The following is a 14,641-nucleotide window of genomic DNA, read 5'->3' on the forward strand; positions in this document are numbered from 1 at the left end:
GTAGTGAATTACAACATGCTAGCCCAGCTAGCCTAGCTCACACCCAATTACAACATGCTAGCCCAGCTAACCTAGCTCACACCCAATTACAACATCCTAGCCCAGCTAGCCTAGCTCACACAGGTACCTGTAGTGAAATACAACATGCTAGCCTAGCTAGCCTAGCTCACACAGGTAACTGTAGTGAATTACAACATGCTAGCCCAGCTAGCCTAGCTCACACCCAATAACAACATGCTAGCCCAGCTAACCTAGCTCACACCCAATTACAACATCCTAGCCCAGCTAGCCTCGCTCACACAGGTACCTGTAGTGAATGACATATAGGATTGCTAACATTTTGCAGTGGGCCTTATTATAGGGGCGGGCCATTTTGAACATTGTATTAAATTACCTATTCAAACATATTCCGAAATTGACTTCAGCCAAGTAAAATGAGGCTATGAGGCAGTGTCCAACATGGGAATCTGTTAAGATTACGTTTGTTTTCTAACCCACAGCACCACACATCACTGAGCCAGCCTGTGTGTGTGTGTGTGTGTGTGTGTGTGTGTGTGTGTGTGTGTGTGTGTTAAGCCTGGGTAAACTACGGCCCCCTCTCCCTGGGGAGCACTTACTCACTCCAAGAAAGCAGAACTGGAGGATGGAGCTAAACAAGGGTTCATTGGCCAAAATATCTCCGCTCTCCACACACACACACACAAACACTTTCCTGTAAGCAATATCCCCTGAAGCAGTCATCCACTGAGAATAGCCAAACAGTGGTGGAGCGAAGAAAAGATAGAGAGAAAGAATGGAAAAAGAGATAAACGAGTCTAGAAGCTGGACTAGGTCCAGGGGAGCAGGGGAACAAACCACAGCCTGCCTCTACGACCACTTCTTACTGCGTCCGTAACATGTCAACCTAATGGCATGAACATGCAGCCAATTGATTTGTAAACCAATAGGCCTGTCCCTCTTGCACATTCAGATTACTTAGTTCACTGGTTCAGCACTGAATTAATAGTCTTCGGCAACACTCACTCTGACCACAGAGATGGTACTGGGAGGGTACATGAGGGTAAAAGGGGAGGGAATATGCATATCTTCATGTTTATAGATTGCTCATGTACTTTAATCAGACATATACGAATTCAAATGCACACAAGTATGTAGATAACCCATTCCATGTCAAATTAACGTTATTTTTCTTTTAATCAAAATAATTATTTGACTGCTAACCATATAGTAATCTATGTGATGTTTAATGCAAGCTAGGGATATTTGACAGTCTGAAAGATATGTTGTGGAAAACAACAATCCCAGGACTGAAGTAATAATCATCTTAGGTTATCTACAACTGATGGAGTGTGGTTGATGATTGATGTGGCCACACACGGACACTAAGCTCTACATCTGATCTCTATAAAATACAACAGTAAAATATCTCTCCCTGACCACCAGCACAATACACAGGCCTTCAACTACAGTTGCGAGTGGTGAGAATCATTTCATATTATCCACAGTCTGAGCACATTTCACTCATGTCTGTGTTCAAGTGAATCGCCATGACAATCCCTTTATCTACAAAGGCACTGTAGTCCATATTGGACAATGCTGCTATTATGGTCCGTTGAAGTCCGTCTCCCCCAAGCTACACAGTCATCTCTTTTTTCACTAACATCTCCACACTGACTCCTCTGTCTCACTGTTAAGTGGGGAAACATTCATTTGCAACACTCGAAGACATGAGAGAGACTAAGATTGATTTGCCTTAGGTGAACTATAAGCTTACTCTCAAATGACACCACCAGTGAACCCCAAATTACAGTAGTAAGGAATAGATGTAGTCGTTATCGCGTTATTCAGGTGTGGCCTAATAATCAAGAGATTGCAAAAGCAGATACATGGTACTGTCACTTCATGCATGTACGCATGCACGCACACACAATGAAAGACCTACTTACAGATAACACTCAACTATTATAAAATCCTAATATACATACATTTTCCCTCATGTTAGGATCATTTCACACCCCTGTAATCGTTAGGGGGAGGGCTGGAGAAATACGGCATTATGAGCATTGTGCCTGGGACACCACAATGGGCATACAGATTACAGAAACATGCCGTTTAGCAGGTAGATATCTCAGAGCTTAACGCTATCTCAGCTAGATTAACAATGCCCATATATATGCAGTCGCCGAAACAGCTTATAGCAATTCAAAGGAGAGTGTCTTAATTGTGCTAACAGAACAGCACATAACCATATTGATAATGATTCTATTGAAATCAGACTACCTTACGGTAAATGTGTAATATCTGGAAATCTACACAGTTATGGTACAGTAGCTAACTGTGTGTCTTGTCTGTTGACCCTGATCTTACCAATCTGATGTCTTAACCAACCCAGTATGTAATGTGCTACTAATGAACGAGCAGGCCCATTGGCAGGCAGGCGGGCAGCTCTAATTCTCCTTCACAGGCGATCATGTTGCAGCGGAGAGCCAGATCAATACCATTTGCTCGACACACGGGAGGACTGGAATCCATAAAAGCACTTTTATTGAGTAATTAAACACCCATTACAGTCCCGGGCAGCCAAACAATAAATTTGATAAGCCTCTAAGACGCAGATCCACAGTGGTGATTAATACCCGGGTGAATGCATGGCCAGGATGACATAAAGGCCCTAGACTAGATGACATTATGCTAAGGCCTATAGCCTAGCAAGCTAATACTGGACTGAATACAGGACTGGACTGCCTTCCAAGGGAGCAGGGATTTTAATGCTTACAGAACAAATTCAAGGGTGTGGTACTGTATCCAGCTAGCACAGAACATTCCCGTAACATTCCCTAAAGGTTCTCCTTTGGTTTTCCTACAACGTTCTTGGAACCAAAATGTGTTAGCTGGGTAAATGATGTAAATGTAAATGTAGTACCTTCTAAAGGTTATGTCTGTTAGGGATATTCGGCTATTACAATTATTAGTGGAAAATGCTGGGGAAAGGTGTTCTGTAGCAAATAACTGAGTTACATTGTAAAATTCATGAAAAGAGAGGGATGACTGACATTGGCACAGGAGATAGACAAAAATGGATCAGTTGAAATGTTGCTGTATCACTAGCTTCAATAAAACCCATTTTGAGCAGCAAACAGTAAGTGAACCTTTGCTTTCTTAACAATACATTGTGAATTTGATGTGGTGCTTTGAATTACAACCATAAAACTGTCACCTCTAGATAGCTCTAAAATGACAAATATGTCCGACCCTAAGGTAAATGTACAGTTATCAGTTAGTGATGGGTGAAAAAATCAATCCAGTTACATATTCTTTTTGATGATATTTCGTATCGTATCGTTTTGACAATATTGCAATATTATTTTTGCGCTAGTTGGCTGTACCTGCACCAAAACTCCAGTATTTTTCCTTTATAGCTTGTTCTCCATCTTCTTTTTAAATAGTGAGCCAACATGTTTTCAGCACTTTTATTTCCCTGACTGATCATAACTAGTTTACTCATGTTCTCTCTTCTCTCTCTGCAGCAGACATATGAAGAGCAATATGTTTAAAACATCCAATTGCAATAAAATCACAGTATCAAAACGCAATACATATAGAATTGTGAGAATCACAATACATATTGTATCGGCACCTAAGTATCGTGATAATATTGTATCGTGAGGTCCCTGGCAATTCCCAGCCCTATCTATTACCACTTCAAAAATACTCACACCACTTTTCATAATATTGCAAACAATATTTTATTCCTTTCATACGGCCCACTGCAGTTATTTTTCACATTTTTAAGGACCCATTCTACACTTTCACAACTCGCCAAAATACCCACAATCCCGCCCTTGTTGGAGAGAGTTTAGCCTTGTTGCGCCAACAATATGGAGTCTGGGTAATTCTTCTTAAATATGAATGGTCCATTCAGCCGGCTCAATGGACTCTGCTGGCAATACCCCCCTTTTCCATCCTGACAACAATATTCAGCTCAGCGCTCTTGGCAGTTTCCCGGCCTAAGTAACAAAAGAGGAACTCGAATCCGTCGCTGACGGTTTCAAAAGCATTAAGCCTTCAGTGAAACGCCTAGTTCTTGGAGAAAGCAAAGTGATTTGATAACAATGGACAAATCATACAGTGGTTTATGAGCTTTGCAGGATACAATGGCACTCCTTTTTCCAAAGCACACATTAGTAATCATGTCATTGAGACCCCCCAGGCCTCTCATTGGCCTGGAGGAGTGTGGAGAACAGGATTAATGTGTCAACCGGGTGGAGGATGGAATTTGGCCAAGTCTCTCAATTCAACACTCTTTCTAAATGTGATGAGGTTGTTTTGACATACCCACTCTAAGAACAGAAACACACACAAGAAGAACACACACACACACACTGATTTTAGCATGTTTTCTATCATTTTCTATCAATAAGACTAAAACAAGGGAGTGGTGAGTTAAAAGTGTAAGAGGATATATTTTCTACTTGAGAAAAACATGTCAAACAAAACCTTTTCAAAATAATGGAAGCAAGTGAATCGGTTGGGTTTTTAAAAATCTGCCTCTTTGACCCAAAACAACTCCCACAACTGATGCACACCCACTCAAAAGTCAATACCACACGTGTATCTGCCTATATGGATAATGTATGAAACCAGGTTGAGGAGCTCAGAGCTGCATCTCATTACCCAGCGCATACCATCATTAGCAGAGTCTACATTCTCCATGCAGCCAAACCCTGCACCCGACACCCTACTGCTACACAGACACACACACACACACACTGATAGACTCTAACACACAAATAGGCATGCACACCCACAAAGACACAAACATGCTTGCATACACATTGCCACACACAGACACACACCCTTCTCCACAGGTCCCCCGCAGATCAACCTGATTATGCACACGCTTCTGCTGGACGCGGCACTTTACAAAACACTCCTCTCCTCCGTCCTCGCTGTCTGTTTCTCTCCCCTCCCTCCCGGAGAGAGGCCACAGGCTGCCGTGCTGGCCGTGCCGCACACACAAACACACACACACAAACCCAGCCAGCCCAGCCACTCAAGGTCCTTTGTGCCATCCCCTGGCATCCTGCCAAGCTGTCAGACACACACACACACACACTCTGCGGAGAGAGGGGCTGGGTGAAGGAAAATGCCAGGCAGGGACTTACTTGACCGCGGCTGACGAGAGAGAGAGAGAGAGAGAGAGAGAGAGAGAGAGAGAGAGATATCGTGCGATTCTCCAATGATCGTCTGCCTAATCAAGCCGTACACCATCCGAGACGCAGAGAGTAGGTTATAGGATCAGATCACAGGCAGAAGAGAGATGAGAGATGACTCAATTCTCTCTCTCTCTCTCTCTCTCTCTCTCTCTCTCTCTGCTGCTGTCTTTTTCTCTCCCCCCAGCAGCCCTGAAAAAAGCAGTCATCGTTTAATAACTGGTTCCATCATCAGGCAAATGAACGCGAGGCCGCTCCGCATATCAATGCACCGTTTAACTCAGATGTCCATATCAATAACTTAATTAGAATCGCAGAAGGTCTCATTTGAAAATACAATGTACAGGATAAGCCGTGTTCTATTGTGGATCTAACGAAGCCGAATATCCGGTAACGGGACGGTAGCTTTAATAAGCTTTTAGCATATTTAACTTTTCCCATCATCTCGGTAGAATGTGTTAATATCTATGAGAGAATCTTAGCCATGGGTAGTACGGAGAGATTGAGCAGGAGAGAAGCCACGTGGGGTGAGAAATAACTGATTAAAATTCTGAATGGGCAGTGAAAAAAAGAGAGAGAAAAAATCCATAGCTTCGATTTGATTAAACCTATGAAAATGGTGCATTACATAAAAAACAGGGGAACTTCAAACACTTTGAGCACTTGCCATGCACAGGGAAGATATTATTTTAATTCCTGTATTCACACCAACTCTGGATGAAGAAACAGTGCGTTGTTCCCGAGATGTGTGCTGTCTGTCTCAGTGTTCACAGATGAGTATAGTTGCTTGATGGGTAAAGTGTTTTAAACGTTAGTTGGTCGTTAGTGGACCGTTGTCTGAGACTGCTTCTCCTTCCAGGCCCCACCACTCCTTTACTACTCTACTAATTTAATGGAGGCGTACATTTTGAATGATGGGGGAAAAACTAAATAAAAAGATTTTACAATAATGGGGCCCACTCAAAATAGTATACTCAAAATACTAAATAGGCTAATGAATACAAAGTGTTGACTATCGTCAGCATAATGAAAACATCCATGCATACAAAGAAGGCATCCCTCCTCTTATCACTGGGTATGTGGTGATACCTAAAGTACAGTGCCTTCAGAAAGTATTCATACCCCTTGACTTATTCCACATTATGTTGTGTAACAGCCTGAATTCAATATGGATCAAATTTGTTCATGCATTTACACACAATACCCATAATGACAAAGTGAAAATATGTTTATTGAAAACTAAATAGAGAAATATTCGATTTACATAAGTATTCACACCCCTGAGTCAATACTTTGTAAAAACACCTTTTGGCAGCGATTACAGCTGTGAGTCTTTCTAGTTAAGTCTCTACGAGCTTTCCACACTTGGCTTGTGCAACATTTCCCATTATTCTTTTCAAAATTCTTCAAGCTCTGTCAAATTGGTTGTTGGTCATTGCTAGACAACCGTTTTCAGGTCTTGCCATAGATTTTCAAGTAGATTTACGTCAAAACTGTAACTAGGCCACTCAGGAACATCCACTATCTTCTTGGTAAGCAACTCCAGTGTAGATTTGGCCTTGTGTTTTAGGTTATTGTCCTGCTGAAAGGTGAATTAATCTCTCAGTGTCTGGTGGAAAGCAGAATGAACCAGGTTTTCCTCTAGGATTTTGCCTGTGCTTAGCTCCATTCAGTTTCTTTTTTTTGTCCTGAAAAACTCCCCAGTCCTTGACGATTACAAGAACACCCTTAACATGATGCAGGCACCACTATGCTTGAAAATATGGAGAGTGTTACTCAGTAATGTGTTGTCTTGGATTTGCCCCAAACATAACACTTTGTATTCAGGACAAAAAGGGAATTGCTTTGCCAATTATTTTGCAGCATTACTTTAGTGTCTTGTCGCAAACAGGATGCATGTTTGGGAATATTTGTATTCTGTACAGGCTTCCTTCTTTTCACACTGTCAATTAGGTTAGTGTTGTTGAGTAACTAAAATGTTGTTGATCCATCCTCAGTTTTCTCCTATCACAGCCATTAAACTCTGTAAGTATTTTAAAGTCACCATTGGCCTCATGGTGAAATTCCTGAGCAGTTTCCTTCCTCTCCGGTAACTGAGTTAGGAAGGACGCCTGTATCTTTGTAGTGACTGGGGGTATTGATACACCATCCAAAGTGGAATTAATAACTTCACCATGCTAAAATAGATATTTAATGTCTGCTTTTTTTTAACTCATCTACCAATAGGTGCCCTTCTTTGCGAGGCATTGGAAAACCTCCCATGTCTTTGTGGTTGAATCTGTGTTTGAAATTCACTGCTCGACTAAGGGACCTTACAGATGATTGCATATGGGGTACAGATATGAGGTAGTTAAAAAAGAGTGACTCCATGCAACTTATTATGTGACTTGTTAAGCACATTTTTACTCCTGAACTAATTTAGGCTTGCCATAACAAAGGGTTTGAATACTTATTGACTCAAGACATTTCAGCTTTTCATTTTTTATTAATTTGTAAAAATGTCAAAAAACATAATTCCACTTTGACATTATGGGGTATTGTGTGTGGGCCAGTGACAACAAATCTCAATTTAATTCATTTTAAATTCAGGCTGTTACACAACAACATTTAGAAAAAGTAAAATGGGTTTGAATACTTTCTGAAGGCATTGTATATCTGCTCCTAGCCCAGATACAGTAACAAGTATTACAGTACTAAACCAGATATTGTATATCAGGAGACCTCTTTCTCTCCTAAACCCTCACAAGACACAGGGCTGTCAGCACTCAGAATGATAACAGCATGACAACAGTCTGAGGGAGGGGAAGAACAAACAGATCACTGTTCAAATGGCTAGAGGAAGGATTTAGGCGTTTGTCTCTGGGACTATCATACTTTCCAAAAGAATGCCTTTGCCCATACACTGTCATTCAGAGGAACACCAAACACAAAAAAAACATCTAATCAGACAGCCGGAGCTGACAGACTGATCCAAAAGAAATGGAGGAGGACCAGGAGGAGGAGGATGAGGATGAGGAGGAGGAGGAGGAGGAGGAGGAGGAGGAGGAGGAGGAGGAGGAGGAGGAGGAGGAGGAGGAGAAGAGCGAGGAGGGGGAGGCTGGATGTCAACGATTTACGGATTGGCGGCCGTTCATCTTCGTCTCACGGACAGTATAGCAACAGACAGTTGCCTCCCGTTTCCAGCACTGTGTGCAGCTCTAACTTAGATCACTGAGAGAGTTGTCAGCACACACAGAGAGACACGCACAAGGACAACATAGCCAGCTGCCACAAGTCCAGGGACTAGTCTTTGGGGATAGAGAGAGAGAGAGAGAGAGAGAGAGAGAGAGAGAGAGAGAGAGAGAGAGAGAGAGAGAGAGAGAGAGAGAGAGAGAGAGAGAGAGAGAGAGAGAGAGAGAGAGAGAGAGAGAGAGAGAGAGAGAGAGAGAGAGAGAGAGAGAGAGAGATAGAGGGATTTGAGTGAGCTGAAACGGGGAGAGTACAAAAGACAACACTTAACATATTTGCTAAAAGATGACAACCCTGCCTAGATCTCATTTGAAGCCTTTGTCAGGAGCGGCAGACGAGAGAAGTCCACTGATATTTGCTAGTGAGAGCGTCTGACAAATGTCTCTTTCTTTAACATTACAAGGAAAATATCTACATACATCCTCCTCAGCAGTAATTCCCCAGGGTTCAGTATATGCAAGGGAGTAATTTTGGAACGTAAAGAGAGAGGGCTTTAATGGTAAACTTTACAGATGGATAGAAACTGGCTAATTCCTGTCTTTAGTCCCACAGGGAATAGTCCAGCTAGCCTTAACACCAAACCGCTCTCTGTATTCATTCTGAGTCAGAGGGAAAATCACTAGCTAGATAAACAAAGACATCGCGAGGAGACTGTTATATATTAGTGTCTCTGTTTGTAAAGACCGTTTTCTTTAACCCTCTCTAATATATCTATTATCCTCTTCATTATCTCCTTGAGCAACTATTACAGCGCTTCTGACAAAGACATAAAATGACACGTTACGTAGATAATGAGGGGAATCATTGGTGCTGTCAGTTTCATTTTCTAATATAGTAGGGATGTGTAGTGGATAGTGATCTTTAGTGTTTAGATCTTTAGATCTTAGGTCTTTAGTACAACATTACAATACTACTACTATGCGAGAGTGAATGCACACACACACACACACACATACATACATCCAACACACCTACACACACACACACACACACACACACTCCACCCCCCGTCCCACACACACACACACAACTCTCATTACATCAGCAACAGCCAGTATAAATGACATGGGGTATAAGTCACTCTCCGTGCCTGTAGCCTCCACAACTTCCCTCACTCTATCAATTTATCAGGAGAACCACCGGGTGGAAACACACCATTAGGGGACTGCTCAGTGCATACCAACTATCCATCACTACACTAAACAACATAGAACGTCAACTTCCTTATTTAGGAAATAACAAAATGAAATCCAGTAAATATCAGTACAGATAGTTGGCCTGATTTAAAAAAGTAATAAATAGTATTTTATGTGAACACAGGCTTTTGGCTTGACTTATGCGACAAGAGATCATTCATTTGTAGGGGCCCAAACTGAGATACTTTGATTTGCAAACAGGCTCCATGATGTGCGTAATAGAATCGAAAACAGAATACAGATGTACTGTATAAATCAAGCAAAAGACGTTTGAGAATGAATCAAACAAGAGCATTATAGCAAGGGACATTATTGCAATGCAACGGCATATCTCAATCTAAACCAGTCTTCACCTTTATTCCAGAGAAATTCATGGCTGTATTAGCCTACACTATAACAAGCTGCATTATGTGGGCTAATCTAATGAAATTAAATATGCCAATAATATTGTCTATTCTATCATTCAGCAAATATACAGTGGATTTTCCATGAAATTAATTAATAAGTAAAGTAAGGGGGCGGAAAAGGATAGTCAACCAACATATGTGACTAACTGCACCATGAACTGTGGTGCATTTCTGAGAGAGAGAGAGAGAGAGAGAGAGAGAGAGAGAGAGAGAGAGAGAGAGAGAGAGAGAGAGAGAGAGAGAGAGAGAGAGAGAGAGAGAGAGAGAGAGAGAGACAGACAGACAGAGAGATACAGAGAGAGATACAGAGAGAGAGAGAGAGAGAGAGAGAGAGAGAGAGAGAGAGAGAGAGAGAGATGCTAATATTAACATTAATCGATATACTAAGGTATAAAACAACAAGCAAAAATATAGTGACAAATTAACAAAATGTTGATGTTGAAGAAAGTCCTGTTTGTTATTTCTAGGTAACTTAACTTGACTGTAAGAACATACAGAGAAATACAAATTAGAGTTGATGCATAAAATTATATCTGGCCTACCTTGTGATGAATTTGACACTACATTCCCTAAACAACAAACATAATTATTTGTGACTTCATAAAAAGTTATTATTGTCCCTTTTGAATTGCACACCTCGCATAATAGTTTGTATGATGCATATGGATCAATGTCACAAAGCCAGTCCAGAAATGGGATAGGCCTAAATCTTCTATGTTCACATATTCAGGAAGAAGTGGAATCACTGTCATACTCATTCAGGATATTTCTGTTTTGATGCAAAACATCTTACTAGTCTTCTATCCATTTTAAATATGTGTCTAATAGCCTAACTAGGCTATATATTTCAATGTTCAATGTTGATAAAGGCCTAATGGTGACAAAGACCGTCTCTTAATGTGCTATTAATAGCTGCTTAACACAGTTAAAAACTGCTTAATAACTGCGGTTTGCCATTTCTGATTAGGTTAATTATCAATTACTATCTATAATTCATATTTGTAGGGTAGGCCTCTGGTATAAGATAAATATTTTTATTAAAACACATTACTGATAAATTACTGATACATTTTGATTACATTCCAGATTGTTTGTCACATCATGAGACTAACAAAAGCTAACATTACAGTCTATTCTCCTAATAATTTGATTATACTTTGAACTTTGAACGTTTGAAGATTAGTATAACATGTGTACCGGTATATTGGTTATTATTTAAGCAGACCAATCTATTCTGAATATAGCCTACATAACAAGTGAACTTGGGAGACATTCGTGTTAGCCCAAGCTCAGCGTGTGAAAGGGGTTCTGGTTGCAGCAATTCCGAAAACATATCGGCATCATAATTATGTGCATCCAAAATCAGCACAGACAGACGTCAAGGGTCCGTTTCCATTCACCGCGACCATCTGATGCGAGGAATATTCCATTAGGTATAATATACTAATCATTTGTTTTCCGAGAGTGGCAACAATTCGGCCTAGATAGAGAATGATGCAAAATGATTTTGATTTTCTAATCGTCTTAACTTGGATAAAAGCCTGAGGATGATAGGCCTAATAGCATGGAAAAATCATCATGTAGGCCTACATTGCTAAACTTTCACAAAACAATGTACACGCATGCAAAATATATACATTATACATCAGTAATATTTCCTATGTCATTATTTTAAAGAAACTGACACAAAACGCATGCTTGAAAACAACCACGGCCAAAACAACCACAACTTAAAAATAACAACAACAGTTAATAAAATGAAAGATTGGAAAAAGAACCTACCATAGACGCTGCTGCTACTGATCATTTCTCGCTGCGAATAACGGGGAACAAGAGGGGAGAGCATTGGAATTGGAATTTGGACGAGGAGGAATTCCAAAGGTTGTTTTAGCCCTTCTAGTCAGGGCTACTCAACACGCATCTAACCTACATGCATACTATTACAGAGAAAGTGGACCCTGGCAGCATAACGCTGTTAGATAGCGCTGCAGAGGGGGTAGCAGATCATATGATGGTGCACCCACTTGGTTCACACCAGATCATTTGCGCATTGATTGCTGTTATTATGTTATTGAGAAAGTAACATGTGGTGATATCGCTCTAGCCTAATAACAATAAACAAGTTCTAGCATAGGCTACTCTCGTGCTTTAAAAGTAGATGGTGTGTCACAAGGACTGTGACATTGCATCCGCTCATGCGAACGATATGATGCATAGCGATACTTGTTGTATACACCGTATGCATGTATAAAAGTTGGCTACTTTGAAACAATTCAAATATCCGCCCAGTATCCCCCCCACATGCACTGTCATTCGAACCGAGCAATAGCCCTTGGATAGCCTACATAAGAACACAACATACCCATGCGGTTTTAAGTGACACTAATCCAAAACGCAAATACGCTACTTTACAATCGTAAAACGAACAAACTCGTTGATAAATGCATTGCAAAACCACTAAAACTTGTTTTTAACTGTGAATGGTTAAATCCCGTATGATTATTTGCGTCTCGGAGGGTGGTGGTGTCTTTACGGATAAAGCGCTTGGGTTCCCTGCTGAGGCAAGACTCGCCTAGTATCCGCTACTTTAATTGCGGACATCTCGAATCCAGTTCTGGAAAGGCTTACCTGTATGTGCGACAGGTCGACCTCTGGGGTTAGAGTAACATCGATCCACGGTAGAGTTTGCTGATGAATGGGTGTGCGGTGGGTTAAGCGATGCTGCGTGCGATTTAATACCATTCCAAGTTAGCGCAGGCAACCCTGACCACAGCCACTGCCATGTTGGAATTTCAAACCCTGAAACAGCTGCTTCGGAGACTGACCAGTATGCCTCGCATTGCGCATGCGTCTAGCTGCAAAGACCAGAAATTCAAAGTCCCGCGTAAAGGGGTAATTATGCAAGGTTATTAACTTGTTATACCAACAGACATCGAGGCAACATTGTATTGGGAAATAAGCAGAAGCTCGTGATTGTGTTCAAGTAAAAGCTACAGTAGCCTATTGTAGACTATGAGATTGGATCTGTCAAAGCAGATACTTTTAATCTAGAGATTATTTATAATAGCGCGCTGATAAAAAATAAAACAATTGCAAATAAGAAATCAATACCAATTGTCCCATATTTAGAGAAGAATCTCTAAATCAATACCCCCCCCCCCCCCCACACACACACACACACACACACGCACTCATTCCACTAGCCCTAGTGCTGTATCTCCAAATGATATTTATAGCACCAACGTCGAATTATCTATCTGAGTCCTAATTAGAGCTGAACTGTCCCAGTTAGCACACTAATAGAGCTTCAGTAGGGAGATCACATTTATACAAGACATCAAAGATGGAACAACTGTCAGATGAAGTTCAGTGTGTCAAATAGAGGCACAATTGAAATATCCCAATCATCATGGCTGATATCTTTTATTTATTGACACAATCAAAGTCCTGGTAATTTGATTTGTATACAGTTGAAATGAAGGGAATAAATTAATTTAAAAAATAGTGAGATGTTTGAGATGGTCTACAGTGCTCACACAATAACAGTTGACGACGCTGAGTGCACACTTGCGCGCCCGCACTCACACACGCACATGCACAACGCACACAAACGTGCACAGGTGCGCATGTGTGAGTGTGAGCGCGCGCACACACCTACACACACAAAGAGGTTCAATTGGGAATTATGTTTTAAAGTGCTATAAAACTGTCCCAAAAAGGGGTTGCTATTTCGATGACCATTTTGAAGAGAGAATCGCTTCAATTCCCACTGTATGTTCCCATCTGTTCCACTCTGTTCCCCTTCAATTTAACCCCTGATCACACATGGCCTGGCTGGCTGGCTGGCTGACTGACTAGGGCTGGCTCTATACTGTACGGTTTCACTGGCCTTTTACAAGGACCTCAGGTTTGGCCATCATCAGTTCAGCTTGGAGCTATTCCAAATCCCAGTACTCCAGTTCCCATCACACCTCCCAATACAGGTTCCAATGTAGGTCTACCACCCTGTGGTCCCCAGGTATACCTCCAGACAGTGAAACAGACAGACAGACAGACAGATAGACAGACAGACAGCGAGAGAGATGGAGAGACAGATAGACAGACAGACAGACAGACAAACAGATATACAGATATTTTCCTTGCTAAAAAATAAGAGTGTACAAAACATTAGGAACACCTGCCATAGACTGACCAGGTGAACCCAGGTGAAAGCTATGATCCCTTATTGATGTCACCTGTTAAATCCACTTCAATCAGTGTAGCTGCAGGGGAGGAGACAGGTTAAAGAAGGATTTTCAAGCCTTGAGACAATTGAGACCATTCAGAGAGTGAATGGGCAGGTGCCTTTGAATGGGGTATGGTAGTAGGTGACAGTCGCACAGGTTTGTGTCAAGAACTGCAACACTGCTGGGTTTTTCATGCTCAACAGTTTCCTGTGTGTATCAAGAATGGTCCACCACCCAAAGACATCCAGCCAACTTGACACAACTGTGGGAAGCATTGGAGTCAACATGGGCCAGCATCCCTGTGGAACGCTTTCGACACCCTGTAGAGTCCATGCCCCGGCAAATTGAGTCTGTTCTGAGGGCAAAAGGGG

The 14,641-nt window shown here is 41.5% G+C and overlaps 1 protein-coding gene across 1 annotated transcript in view; it reads right to left on the reverse strand.

Moving 5' to 3' along the window:
* Positions 1 to 12,786, reverse strand: part of LOC311125885 (fidgetin-like) — a gene marked incomplete at both ends in the record, with an annotated part of 32,492 nt that extends 19,706 nt beyond the window's left edge. The window contains 2 exons of the mRNA XM_084199910.1: positions 11,827 to 11,857; positions 12,673 to 12,786. Of these exons, the coding sequence (XP_084056036.1) occupies positions 11,827 to 11,857; positions 12,673 to 12,786 (145 nt within the window). The remainder of the gene's footprint in view (positions 1 to 11,826; positions 11,858 to 12,672) is intronic.
* Positions 12,787 to 14,641: the final 1,855 nt, after the last annotated feature.

This window comes from Coregonus lavaretus (assembly GCF_964263955.1).
Source record: "Coregonus lavaretus genome assembly, contig: HAP1_SCAFFOLD_944, whole genome shotgun sequence".
In the NCBI taxonomy this organism is placed as follows: Eukaryota; Metazoa; Chordata; class Actinopteri; order Salmoniformes; family Salmonidae; genus Coregonus; species Coregonus lavaretus.